The sequence below is a fragment of the Amblyomma maculatum genome, chromosome 4 (assembly GCF_055883805.1).
Source record: "Amblyomma maculatum isolate TAMU_Amacu chromosome 4, ASM5588380v1, whole genome shotgun sequence".
Taxonomy (NCBI): Eukaryota; Metazoa; Arthropoda; class Arachnida; order Ixodida; family Ixodidae; genus Amblyomma; species Amblyomma maculatum.
In genome coordinates, this window is record NC_139347.1 from 35,744,308 (window position 1) to 35,756,634 (window position 12,327).

The 12,327-nt window shown below is 45.8% G+C and overlaps 1 protein-coding gene across 1 annotated transcript in view; it reads left to right on the top strand.

Moving 5' to 3' along the window:
- LOC146190687 (uncharacterized) overlaps positions 1-11,552 on the top strand; it is a 32,632-nt gene extending 21,080 nt beyond the window's left edge. Inside the window, exon 2 of the mRNA XM_084601069.1 lies at positions 10,064-11,552. Within this exon, the coding sequence (XP_084457195.1) occupies positions 10,064-10,918 (855 nt within the window). The 3' untranslated portion in view covers positions 10,919-11,552. The remainder of the gene's footprint in view (positions 1-10,063) is intronic.
- The last annotated feature ends 775 nt before the right edge of the window (positions 11,553-12,327 follow it).

The following is a 12,327-nucleotide window of genomic DNA, read 5'->3' on the forward strand; positions in this document are numbered from 1 at the left end:
TGGGTGCTTGCCATCATAATTGACATTGCTTCTTATGTCACCCCATTAATATCAGAGCACGAAATTCACGAGCGTATTAGCGCTTTCTTGCCATCCCCCCACTGGTTCTCAAGTCTCCACCGACTTCTTTGTAGATTACGAAAACGGCAGAGGCTTGACTGTCGATGTTAGCTCGGTCAGTGCCAGTGTTTGGTATAATCCACATTATCGACGATAATTAGCAACACATCTGCGCTCTGCAAGTCTCTGTACTGGTCAAGACAGATAACTACCGTTAGTACAGGCGAGCACAGGAAACACAACCGGCTTAAGATACTGTAAAAAATGCGATCATATTGGCCCGACTATAATGGGAGAACGAGGACGAATTTATCTCTGTCTCACTGTCTTAGTCTGAACTGGGCCTTATGTTCTGTAGAATAAAGTATAGAGCTCTAGTCACGGGAGTCCGATGTGTCTTGAAACAGAAATGTTTCAAAGCTTTGAATTTTAGCGCCTAAACAAGGATAACGAAAAAACAATTCATGAATAGCTTCAACCTTCGCCTTCTCTTTCTACTTTACCCAACCTTTTTCCTAGCCAACCAGAACAGTCCTTTTGTTAGCCTTCTTGCCTTTCCTTCTGTTTTTCTCTAGCTGCTGTTGTTGCCTAGAGGTAAAAATAAAATAGGGCTAAAAGCGTTTGCAGGATGTATATACTTAGAGTTTCCAAATGGCATCAGGGGTTTAGGAGGTTGGAAATAAAAAAGAATTTGCAGGTCTTACTATCAACAGCAAATGAAACGCAAACGAGACCGTTGAAAAGCTAAAAGCAAAACGATAAGATATTTACCTGGGGAAGCTCAATGGTAGTTCATCATTTATTTCTCTTGGGAGGCTCGAAAATTGTACTTTAGAAGTGTTTTGAGCATTTCTTATTTCGTCTTAGTTTGTTTTCTGTTGGCAGCTCAGTTTGTTTGTTCGCAGTGCATTTGTTGCTGATACACCGGCGAAACAGGATTTGACCCGACACCGTATACTGGGAAAATAATATACTGGTTTATATTAAGAAAATAATATATTGGACAATGACAATCTTGATATGATATAATCGTCATATGAACATTTCATGGGGTATAAATTGTTGACACTGCACTCCCTGGTTGCTACTGTAAATTTAGAGTGAATTTAGCGAATAATGCGATACTTCATTTCAAGAAGCAAAGACTGGGGGATGACAATTTATGTAACAGTAGTCTGAACCGCAGCATTTCTTTAGGCTCATCGGCACTGTAGTAATTGTATAGGGCATCGGAATATATTAAGCATTATTATGAAACTAACTATGTGAAATAATTTTATTTACATGAGAGTGCGCTCGCAAGCTTTAGCCATACATGCTCCATTTTGTTCTCGTGCACGAAAGCCGCAAATAATGTTTTTTTTTTTTCGTATTCGTGCAAGGCAATAATACGGGACTTTTCTGTTTTTTTTTTTTTTTCCGGGGAACGGGGAGGAAGGGGTTATACGAGACTGAAGGGACAAAGGCAGGAAACTGCCTGATGAGGTTACGCCACTCTGGGGAAAACAGGAGACTGCGATCAACGCTGATGGCCGCTTCATTGTCCCCGGGATTTACTGGCATGTAATTAACTAACAAAAATAAATCACTTCCGTTTTATAGCAGCAACGTAAACAAGCCTTAAATGTGATTAATCAAGTTCAGTGCCTAATCGCATAACTTGAATATTCTCTGTGTTCATATCACACTAGAGTTGAGACCAGGAAATAAAAAAAAAGACTAATGAATTTCTTACCGCTACCATTTGTTTTTCAGACTAGCACGGCACAGCGATATTACATAATGCAAATGATTATTCAGGCTAAAATACTGCGGTTTTCTATCTCTGCGGACCTTCCCATTGTCCTCCAGGCTTTTCGTGTGGAAGTGTAAAGATCAGGAATTCCACAACATTTAGTTCCGTAGATATAGTCATTATAAGTTTCGATTTGTGGCACCACTTTCACAACCTTTCAGAACGGAAGAAAGGTGAAATGTTCGGCAGTTTTATATCTCTAGCTCGTGGATGGGGCTTGCTTTAAGAAATGGCGACCAACGGAACCCGACGCTGCCTAGGACGTCTCTGGCATTCGGCAGCATTGTTTTGCGCGTAGGTGTTAAGAGGGGCGATAAAGAAGGAAAAAGGAGGAGTGCTGAAGCATCATTTTCACTCCATATATAATAACAGGTAATAGAATAACCTTCTAGAAAAAGTGCGCTCTGCTGCGCCTTCAAGTGAGCTGACTGCAATACAGGAGGACAGCAACGGAGGTGGTTTAGCCAACGTTCACCTATTTAAAATGTGGCTATTCTTATAAAGGTACGCCGAGGAAAACTCGATACAATGTTCTCGGTAAAAATCGCTTCTGCGAAACTTTGTCTTCTTCTATGTGTGTCTAGCAGGGCAAGGTGCATTTGTTGCTTTCATATATTTTTTTTTATTTGTGAAGTCTCCCCCACTCGATTCTAACTCCTGATGTCTGCGCTAAAAAGTGATCCACGACCTCCTTGTTTTCAAGTGAATAGCCGTGAATCCTGGCCTCTAGGAGCTGGCCACAACGGACTGTGTCGACGCACTGCAGTTTACATGAAATATCGGCGCCAACATTTTTTTTTTTTTTCCGTTTTATAGGTCACAAAAGTTCCAGTTATAGCTAAAGCAACGCCTTTGTCGTTATAGTGTTGTAGTCTAAGTACACGCAGGTCAGTTTAAATAGTTATTCGCAGTGTCACTTTACTGTTTTGCCGGTTGTTGTTGTTGCTTTATCGAAATGAGAAGTGGCATGTGGCCCGGGATGAACAGAGTGGGACGCTTTAAAGGGGAATGTGGGGCTAAAGGGTCAACTTTTGAACAGTTTCACAATTTCGATAAAATCATCAGGGACGCCTTAACTTCCTTTTATTAAAATATATTCTGAGTTTCATCAACATAGCTCTAAAATAGACTTAACTGTCATAATGAGTAATTAAGCGTGTCAGCCTAGGAAAACTATCATTTCATAACTGAGAAAGATGTACTAATCGTTCGTGCTTAGATAATGTTTTGTAGTTCATTGTGCAAGATAAAGCCAATTGTAGGTTCTTTGCAACATTTTTGTAAAAATCTGATAACTTTAAGCTTCAATTTTTTTATGTTGCCATTATATGCCAAATGTTTGATCAATTTTTTATCTTGGAGAATACTTAGGAATCCAAAGGGTACCTTACCTTGTTCCCAACAAAGTTAAGTGTAGAAACCACCTTGAAAGCACTCTTTGACGAAAGAGTTCGGAAGTGGTAATTTTCCTAACGGTATTTTGCAAAATGTGCGAGCTGAGAAAAATGAGTTCAAAGACGTCGGAACATGCATTGAAATTTATGGCCTAAATTAATAAATCGCAGTTGCCTGGTGCATAATTTGGAACGTCATTTCCAGCACGATACTGCTCTGTGGCGATAGCTTTCAGTTGCCTCATTTTTTTTTTTCCCCATCTTTACAGCTGTCCAGCACCCTTTTCCCTCGCGAAATACTTTCCTTGGTTGCTTGCTGAACGTGCCTCTTCGTCTAGGCTCCATATTCTATCACCAGCTTGTCGAGCGCATTGGCTAGCCTGGTTCCCAGTGGTGTGAAAACGTCGTTCGAAAGATACGGGCTGCGTTTCGATCAATGCAAGTTTCGATTTCGGCTTACCAGCCAATCCGCTGTTGCCACTGCCCAAAAGTTTCCTCTTATTTCTGTTTTTATTCTTAGTTATCTGCTATACTCTCGATGGCATGTCCTTTTTGGATAGAGAGCGTGAAAAATAAGTATTCCAACTTGTAGACGCACTCCGTGTTCAGTTTCTTGTCAGCGTTGAAATCAGCGTTGATAGGTGCTTTCGGTGGTGAGTGTACCCAAATTCACAAAAAAAAAAAATAATTTCCACTCTGCAGATGGCAACCAAGCCTGCTGACAAGTTTCTTTAATATATGCACAGTCCAAAACAACGCAAATGTAATGACATTTTTTTTAAATGAAAATTGGGATTTTAGGCCCGCAGCCCCCTTATAAATATGTTGCACTTGATTGTTCATTGGATGCTGTAGATTGCGAAATTTTCCCAGCCGGATTTTGGGTATTGTCAGTTCGTTATATTGCATACATTTGCGCCGTGCCCGGCAATTAAATAACTGGTGCGAGTGTTTCACTAGTAAGTGGCTTAACGGTGGTTAGTGAAGCAGACATTAGCATGATAAACATAATGTGAAGCTTCAGCCTAGTTATGGTTCTGTGTATGTCAGTTTTTCGAAAAATGGCGCGGCATGCTTTGAGAAAATGTCGAGCTTGAAGAAAGAACAAGCCACCTCTCATGCATACTTGTTATTAGAACTGTGCTTCGCTCTTTCTTTTTTTTTTTTTTTTACGTATGTACGTACAGCTCTTCAACGATTATTCAAGCAAGACGTACCATATGTCTTAAACATCTCTATAAATTTTTCGAAAGCACGTGCTTCATGTGCACTCAGCTAGAAACCGAAACTGCTTCCATAGTCGCCGAGGCTAACAAGAGGCTTAAGGAAGTTGCGTGCGGTTAGTCTTGAGCAAAGGTCACGCAAAGAATAAACAAGTGCTCCGACAGCCGCTTAGCGATCCTCTCTGCGCACTCAGGGAGTGCGAGTTCACGCTGCGGCCGTCATGTGCGGAAGTTATCTCGGTTTCACTGCGTACACGCAATGAGCAAAATGATGGAGAGTTTCGTTTCGAGTCGTAGGAGTGGGCTCGCCGTCCAAGGAGACGAGCCTCCTTCACAACCATCTCGCAGTTCCGCTTGACGTAACCGCAGCAGCGCCCACATTCCCGCCTCAGGGCGTCGCGCGCACGTAGTACTTCTTCGGGTACGCTCGAAAACGCCTCCGCCGTCTTTCTGCGGGCTTCGCCAAGGAGCGGTGACGCTTGCGAACCATCCCGCTCACTCGGTCGGGAAAACTTGCACGTCGGGAACACAGCGACAAAAACAAAGAACCGAACGCGAGGCACCCATTTCGGGTGACAAACTAAAACGAGCTCGCGATGCAGCCGCTTCGACATAGAGCGCGATGACGTTGAATGGTGGGATGAAGGGGGGGGGGGGGGGGGGGGGGAGACATCTCGAGTCTGCACGTGCTCTTGCTCGCGAGGTGCGTGCAGCGTCGCGAGCAAGTAAAGTCAAAAGCCGAAGCAAGGCAGCCGCCGGGCGACAGAAGGGAGGCAGATGAGGCCGGTTGCCGTGAAGGGTGAGACCTATACCGCTCACGACTGGCCTACATCGTGCAGCGGCGGCTGTCTGACGTCGTCGGGCGGGCAGGTCTAATGCCCCCGCTCTCGGCGCCAGCAACGGCAAGCTGGGCCTCCCATCCAAGGGGATAAGGACTCGCCGTACTTGCTACACCCACACGCCGCCCCGCCAGGCTTTTGTTTAGCGGAGGCCCGGGGTTTCGCGCGCTTGGAATCCGGCGGGACCACGTTTCCGACGGCGAGTGACGACGCCCCCACGTCCGGAGAAAACCCCGCAACGCTGCCGCCGACCCACTTTGGCTACGCGCTTTGTCGCTGCTGCAGCGGCAGCAGCAGCAGCCTTTGCTGGTTCGGTCACGCTGAAGGAATGCCCGTGAGAAGAAAAACAAACCACTTTTCTTGCGTGCTGCTCAGAGGTTTGTTCTGGCTTGGGGAACGCGTTCATTGCGCTTTTCTTTCGTTCTTCCTTTCCCGGAGTATTGTTGCTCAGCCGCTACGCCTTTCGTCGTGACAAGCAAGGTGATGTAACAAAAGACTCGCGCCGTAACGCCGTTGTGTTATTGCGACTGCGAGTGCAATACCCGTTCGTGTGCAATACCCATTCACTGCTTTCGGTAACTGTCTGTTATTGGATGAAAATGTCGTCGCGCTGAATGGGCCAGTCTTTGAATGGAAAAGAATGTGTGTGAAAGTGCCCATCGATTGGCTGCACCATGCTGCAATTTGAGATGCATAGATCTAATACACAAACTCTAGAGGGAAAGCTGAGCAGGGAACGCTCTTCCCACCGGTTCGCCGCCACCATCAAACTCATCATTGTGGCAAGCCCAGTTTCTGCTCGCTGCTTGAAAAATGAATAAAGGTTTGAACAAAAGTTTTAAAATCCGCTGCAGATAACACAACTGTTGGAAATTTCTATACATTGTTTTCAAGTTTCAAGCATAATAAATAATCTTTCAGGCATGTTCTTGGTCGTAAAGGAATGGTGCAGAACGATTGGAAACCATGCTTGCGAGCAGGTGTAGCAGATCAACAGTAAACACACACGAGCACCCTTTGACGTTTACTGTATGCAGAATTAGCCATCCCGGATAGACCAAGAAGGACTATTGCTGTGGAATTCGTCACTGTTGTTTTCTTTCAATATACTGTGGTCGTCGTCTTGCGTCAAAGCAAATTTCTGACATGTTTTCAGGTGATCTGGCACAGAGATCTCGCATCTGTGCTCGACAGACGAAATGCATGCGAAGCGCGTAACAATCGCAGGGATAGCCGTCCTTACTATAACAACTCAGAAGAAGCAGGACACCTAGGTGATGTTACAGTAGGTACGCGACGCAAAATACCACCAGAAATGCTCCAGACGTGACGATTCTGCCATTGTTTACAGCGCTTACTGTACAGTAGCCGCCGGTGAACTGCACGTCGCCATCTTCCCACGATCTACGTTGCCAGCTTCAAACCATCTTCATGTGCCAGATTTAGCAAGTAAAAATCATCTGGCAACCATTAAACAGTATGATGATGGCGGCAATCACGCGGTCACCACTCGAATGCATTGGCTGAACGGGCAGCTTTCCTTCTAGAGCCTTTTTATTAGCTTTATGTTGAGATGGAAAGCAGCCTCTTTTGCATACTTGAAATAGTGTTACCTTCCGGAGCTGGTGTCTACTATTTAATAGGCATGCGAGTTAAAATACGGCTTACTTTGGTTATTTCTGGTGTGTCGTACCCTAAGCAAACATTGTAGTGCTGTATACTGACCTCCTGCAAGCAGCTTCCTATTATTTCTCGAACTTATACTTTCGAACCCCTCCGCGCGCTAGGATTCTTTGCGACAAGCATAGCCTTTGTTGTTTATTTACTTTGCCTGTATCGCCTTGGTGGCAGTAAGACCCTGACCACGGTTTGGGGGGGGGGGGGGGGGGGTGTAGATATAGGTGCATTGCGGTAATACAGAAGAGAGTCTTATACAGAAGCAATATTTGTGCACAAATTGGTACATTAAGCTCACAGCACGTGGAAATATTAGCTGTTTGACGAGATTGAGGAAATTCCAGGCAATATCTGCCTGCACACACAAACCAAAAATGCATGAAAAGTTTCACTCCTAAATGGAAACGCGCCTTGACGTTGTCCCGTGGTTCCTATTCTATGATATAAATGTTGGTAATTTTATACTGATCTTCATCTGCAGAGGTGTATTTGTTTGGCAATGGGAAGTGCTTGGAGAAAGCACTAGGCCACCCGAGTACTCGTTTATCAGTTCAGTTCAGTCGTTCAGTCGTGTCCGACTCTTCGTGACCCTATGGACCATTTCATGCCACGCTTCCCGGTCTCTCACTATCTTCCTAAGATCACATAACTTCATCTGCAGCGCCTCGAGGATGCCATCTAACCATCGCGTTCGCTGCCTACCCCTTCTCCGGTGACCCTCAACCTTTCCCAACATCAAATCTTTCTCCAGCGACTCCTCTCTTCTCATCAGATGACCAAAGTAGCTGAGCTTTAACTTTAGAATTTGACCCTCCAATGAGCAGTCAGGGTTTATGGTCGACAATATCGACTGATTTGATCTTCTGGCAGTCCAAGGAACTCTCAAGAGTCTTCGCCAGCACCACAATTCAAACGCGTCAATTCTTCGGCGCTCAGCCTTTTTCATAGTCCAACTCTCGCATCCATACATCACAACTGGAAAGACCATAGCACGAGTTATACGGATCTTGGTTGGCAGACTAATGTCTCTGCTCTTTACTAGGCGGTCAAGGCTAACCATTGCTCTCTTTCCCAGAAGCAGGCGTCTCCTAATTTCGTGGCTGCAGTCTCCTTCCGAGGTAATCTTGGAGCCCAAGAAGAGAAAATCTGTCACAGCTTTTACTTCTTGTCCATTGATGCTCCGTTTATACAATCATAATTAGGTGCCTGGCATAATTACAAGCTCCAAGCAAGCTGCCAGGTTTCGAAGCTTTTTGAGGGTACAATTTTCTTTCTTGTATGGGTCCCAGTCAACGCAGGCGTATTTAAGCACTTATCTTGCGTATGTAAACATAACTGATGTTTCAAGTTACTGGGGATATATTGGAAACTGCTCCGCAAGAAGGAAGTTGTAACTTCTTTATTCGCAATATAACTTACGTGTTAGTCCAACGTAAGTTTGTGTTACAACAGAATACTTAAACTCTATGGCTTCATGTAAGATAACATTATTTATCCTACGCCGCCTGATTCCGAGCCTTGTAATAGGGCTAAGGTATATCATCCGTGTAGGCCTTGATGATGGCAGGCAAGATAACGCTAGCTCTTCTCACGTCCAAGGCATCTCGAATTCTGGTGGGCTCACAATGAAACCGCTTGGGCTGTTTACTTTTGGCAAAGACTGTACCTGTTCAATGGCTACATCGGCGCATCGGCGCATTTTTTCCCCTGCTGATGTGTGTGGTTTGATTCTACCAGATGAATATACGAAAGTGTTTCCTTCTGTAGAACGGCACTGAATAGATTCCACGGATGCGTTTATCAGATTCTTGGACTCATTTCTTGTCCTGTGAATTAGACAGCATGACCTTGTGCACGTCTGTAAGAGCAGCTTCGACCCCCTTTTTTCATTTTTTTGGCAGTGAAGTTTCAGTGCGGGATTACAGGTGCGCTTTTAATGCTGCATCGACGCGTTTTATGCCAGAATTCCGTGTGCCGGCACATGCCCACGGAGATTTGACATCGTATCTTTTTTCTTTTTTTTTTTTTTTATGCGCGAAATTGAGAGTGAGCGATCTGTGGTCAGACGGCCAGTATGTTTCCAGGGCATAGGCGCGCAACGGGGATAAGATTGAGGGAGGGGGGGGGGGGATACTCACACCGCTCAGGAAAGCGTTTCCAGTGTCTAGTATTTTGATTTAGGATAACCAGGGAGTAGGAGCTCTCAGCGGGAATGGATGGTGGGAAAATTGCTGTAGTCGCGAATAACGTGCCTCTAAAACGTATCAGCCAGCCACAAATCTCGTCCACATCGGCTCACAACACGCTGAACTTTTTAACGCACATTCAGCCAAGCCCGCTGGTATCATTCGAACCTAATGGATGCAGTGGACATGGCATGAAGTTTTAATGGTAAACATTAGAGGTTTCGTTGTGATGAACACACCTTAAATAAACTAAAATAACTGAGGACTATTGTGTTAAGTAAACCTATTTTAGCCGAAGTCACTATGACGCGTATGAGAGAACCGCATGTTGGTTGGTCTTAAATGATAAAATTCAGGCATTCTTTGCTGGGTGACAAGAACTGCATACATGTGTTTTATTTCACACCAACTATTACACCTAACCGTGTAGGCGTGTTTCGATAGCTGCCTTATGAGTGTCCTAAAGATAGAGAATTTCTAATGTCAAGTTGTTCAAGAGCTGTGCCTTCTCTTGTACTGCATAAAATGAAAGACGTTGATATGTTTAAAAAGCACCATTCTCTTTTAAGCGATTACGTTATGACGATTATGTCCACATTCGCTTGCATCTGTTAATAATACAAGCACGGTACAGCTATGCCTTCCATCCCATACCTTCCTGCACTGACTATGAATACCTTTAGCAGTTGAGGTATTCTAATAGGCTGGGGTGTTTGCTTTGAGAAATGTACCATAGTCTGGTTTCATACTTAAAAAAAAATTAACCACAGTTCCCTTCTGAAACTCAGTAAGCATCTTTTTAAATGTTATCATCAGATTTCACGCACATTCATGCACTAGTAGACAACTCTTTGTCTTAACCCGTCTCTTCCCTGCTATCCTTTCGCAGAGGACACCGGTCCTGCTGCTGTGGGCAGTGGTGGCGCTGGCCGTCATCCTTCCCGCCGTCCGCGCGCAGAGGAGCCGCGGACAGAGTCAGGCCCGGCGACCGAGCACCGAGGCGCCGTCGTACGATGACTACTACTACGACGAAGAAGGCGCCGATGAAGAGGCCGCCGCCAAAAAGCCCGAGAAATCTTCGTCGTCCCAGAGCTCGTCCCGCGGTGGCAGCTCGAGTGGAAGCAGCGTGAGCTCGCGTGGAGGGAAGCCCGAGCCTCCGGCTGAAGACGACTACGACGCTCCACCGCCATCCTCCAAGTCATCGTCGTCATCGACGGCCAAGCCTTCCCCATCATCTAAGCTGAAGTCCGGATCGAGCGCTGACTCAAAGCCTCCGCCTGCTGCCGCACCCTCCGACGCCGGCAGTGAGCCCGAGGGTGATGAACCACCCAAAAAGACCGGTCCGATCTCTCCTTCAGCCCTGTTCCTCACGCCGCGAAAGAACAGGCTGCACCGTCCCAACGTTCACTTCGCAGCGAGACCTCGACCCACTCTTCCCAGCTTCATCAAGCACCCACCTCCACTCGGTGCCATTTCGACAACGGTGACACCAAAGCCGCGTTCGGCGGCGGTCGCAGTCACCGAGGAGCCCAAGGCCTCCCGGTCCACGGCCAAGCCGAAGAGTACATCGGCATCTTCCAAACGAGCATCCAGCTTCAGTGGTGGTGCCTCTGGGAGGAAACGCGACCGCAGCACGACGGAGTCACCAGCTTCGACCGAAGGTGAACGAAGTAACAGGAGGTTCGGGGGCACCGGCAAGAAAAATACGGCCAGGCCCAGGTTTCGCGCTGGAGCAAACTCATAGGCTGTGAGGAGAGATGACCCGAGCATTGCTTACGGAGATGTCTGCTGTTTTTCCTTACCCGAAAGCCAGCCGGGAGAGCAAGACACCTTCTAGGGATCGACGCTATGGTCTCCCGAACGACGTTCCGTTTTCTTTTTTTTTTTTTTTTTTTTTTTGCATGGTATAAGACTGTTTGTGTGTGCCCGGTACGTGGAAAGGTTTTGGGTAGGGAATACGTTCCTGCCTGTCCTCCGGAAGAATTGCTTGCGTGCGCCCATGGCGACGAGGATACGCGACAGCCAATAAAAGTGTTGCAGCTGTTTTTTCATCGCGGCATCGGCTTTTGTAGGTGCCGGGTACAGGTGTCGTGAAATGCCTTCATGAAACGCCTCATACAAAACCGCATTGTGATTTGTTTCTCGTATGCACGTGAGCATGCTACATGAAACGATTGTCAGCTTAGCACGCCGACAGAACATGTTCTGCACCTGCCTCAACTTTTCAGCCTGCTCGTTCGTCCTGCTTCTCGACCTTAGGAATGCCGTCATCTGACACAGAATGGAAGTCGCGGTAAAAAAGCACTGCTTTCCGTTCGAAGCGTTTGTACTTTTTGTGTTTTTATGTGACATTCATTAAACTTTAAATACACTTCAAATGCTGTTTCTAAGCGCTGCTACTTGCAAAAGACACGAGCACGTGCTCTCAGACGTTCATAATTTCTTCCGATCCTTCTGACATGTACGATCAACAGGCAGCTGCATGGTTGAAAACACCATACGCTAACTAGACCAACTCACAAGGGGTTAGAACGCATAAGCGAAGCTCGGAACTGCGCTGAACGGCACCGAACAGCAACAAGTGTATGCGGAATCGACCAATTCCAGTTTTCTCGATAACGGACACCATGGGTCGTAAGTTGATCTGTAGAAGAAGGTAAGTTATATTAAATTGTAAGAAGGTGAAGTTTCAAGGTCAACAGAAACAGGTAAGTTGATTTATCCATACAAGGTCAGCACGGTAGGTTTTTCTATTCGCGCTGTATTATTTCTTTACAGTTCTTAAACTTTAAAATCTGCGAATATTTTAGTGCGAATTAAAGGAGGAGCGAAGAAAAAGGAAGGATGGGCTCTTTAGTGGGCATTGGAGGAGTTAGCATGCTGCATTAAACGAGGTCGAAGATGAATTCTCTGGCTCACGAACGCACGCGGCACATACACTGATTGGGAAGATGAGATTTGCCAAGTTTTCTTTAAAAATGCATGATGTATTAGATAGAGGTTGTGTAATGACGACCCATTTGCTGCGCCAGTATATGTTTACATATTGCCATCAAGACCTCTATATATGTATGAATTTAGAGTCAGTGTTCACAGCGTTCCGATTGTAAGAATGACGTAAAACGAAGCGTTCTAGTGCTTGATATTGCACGT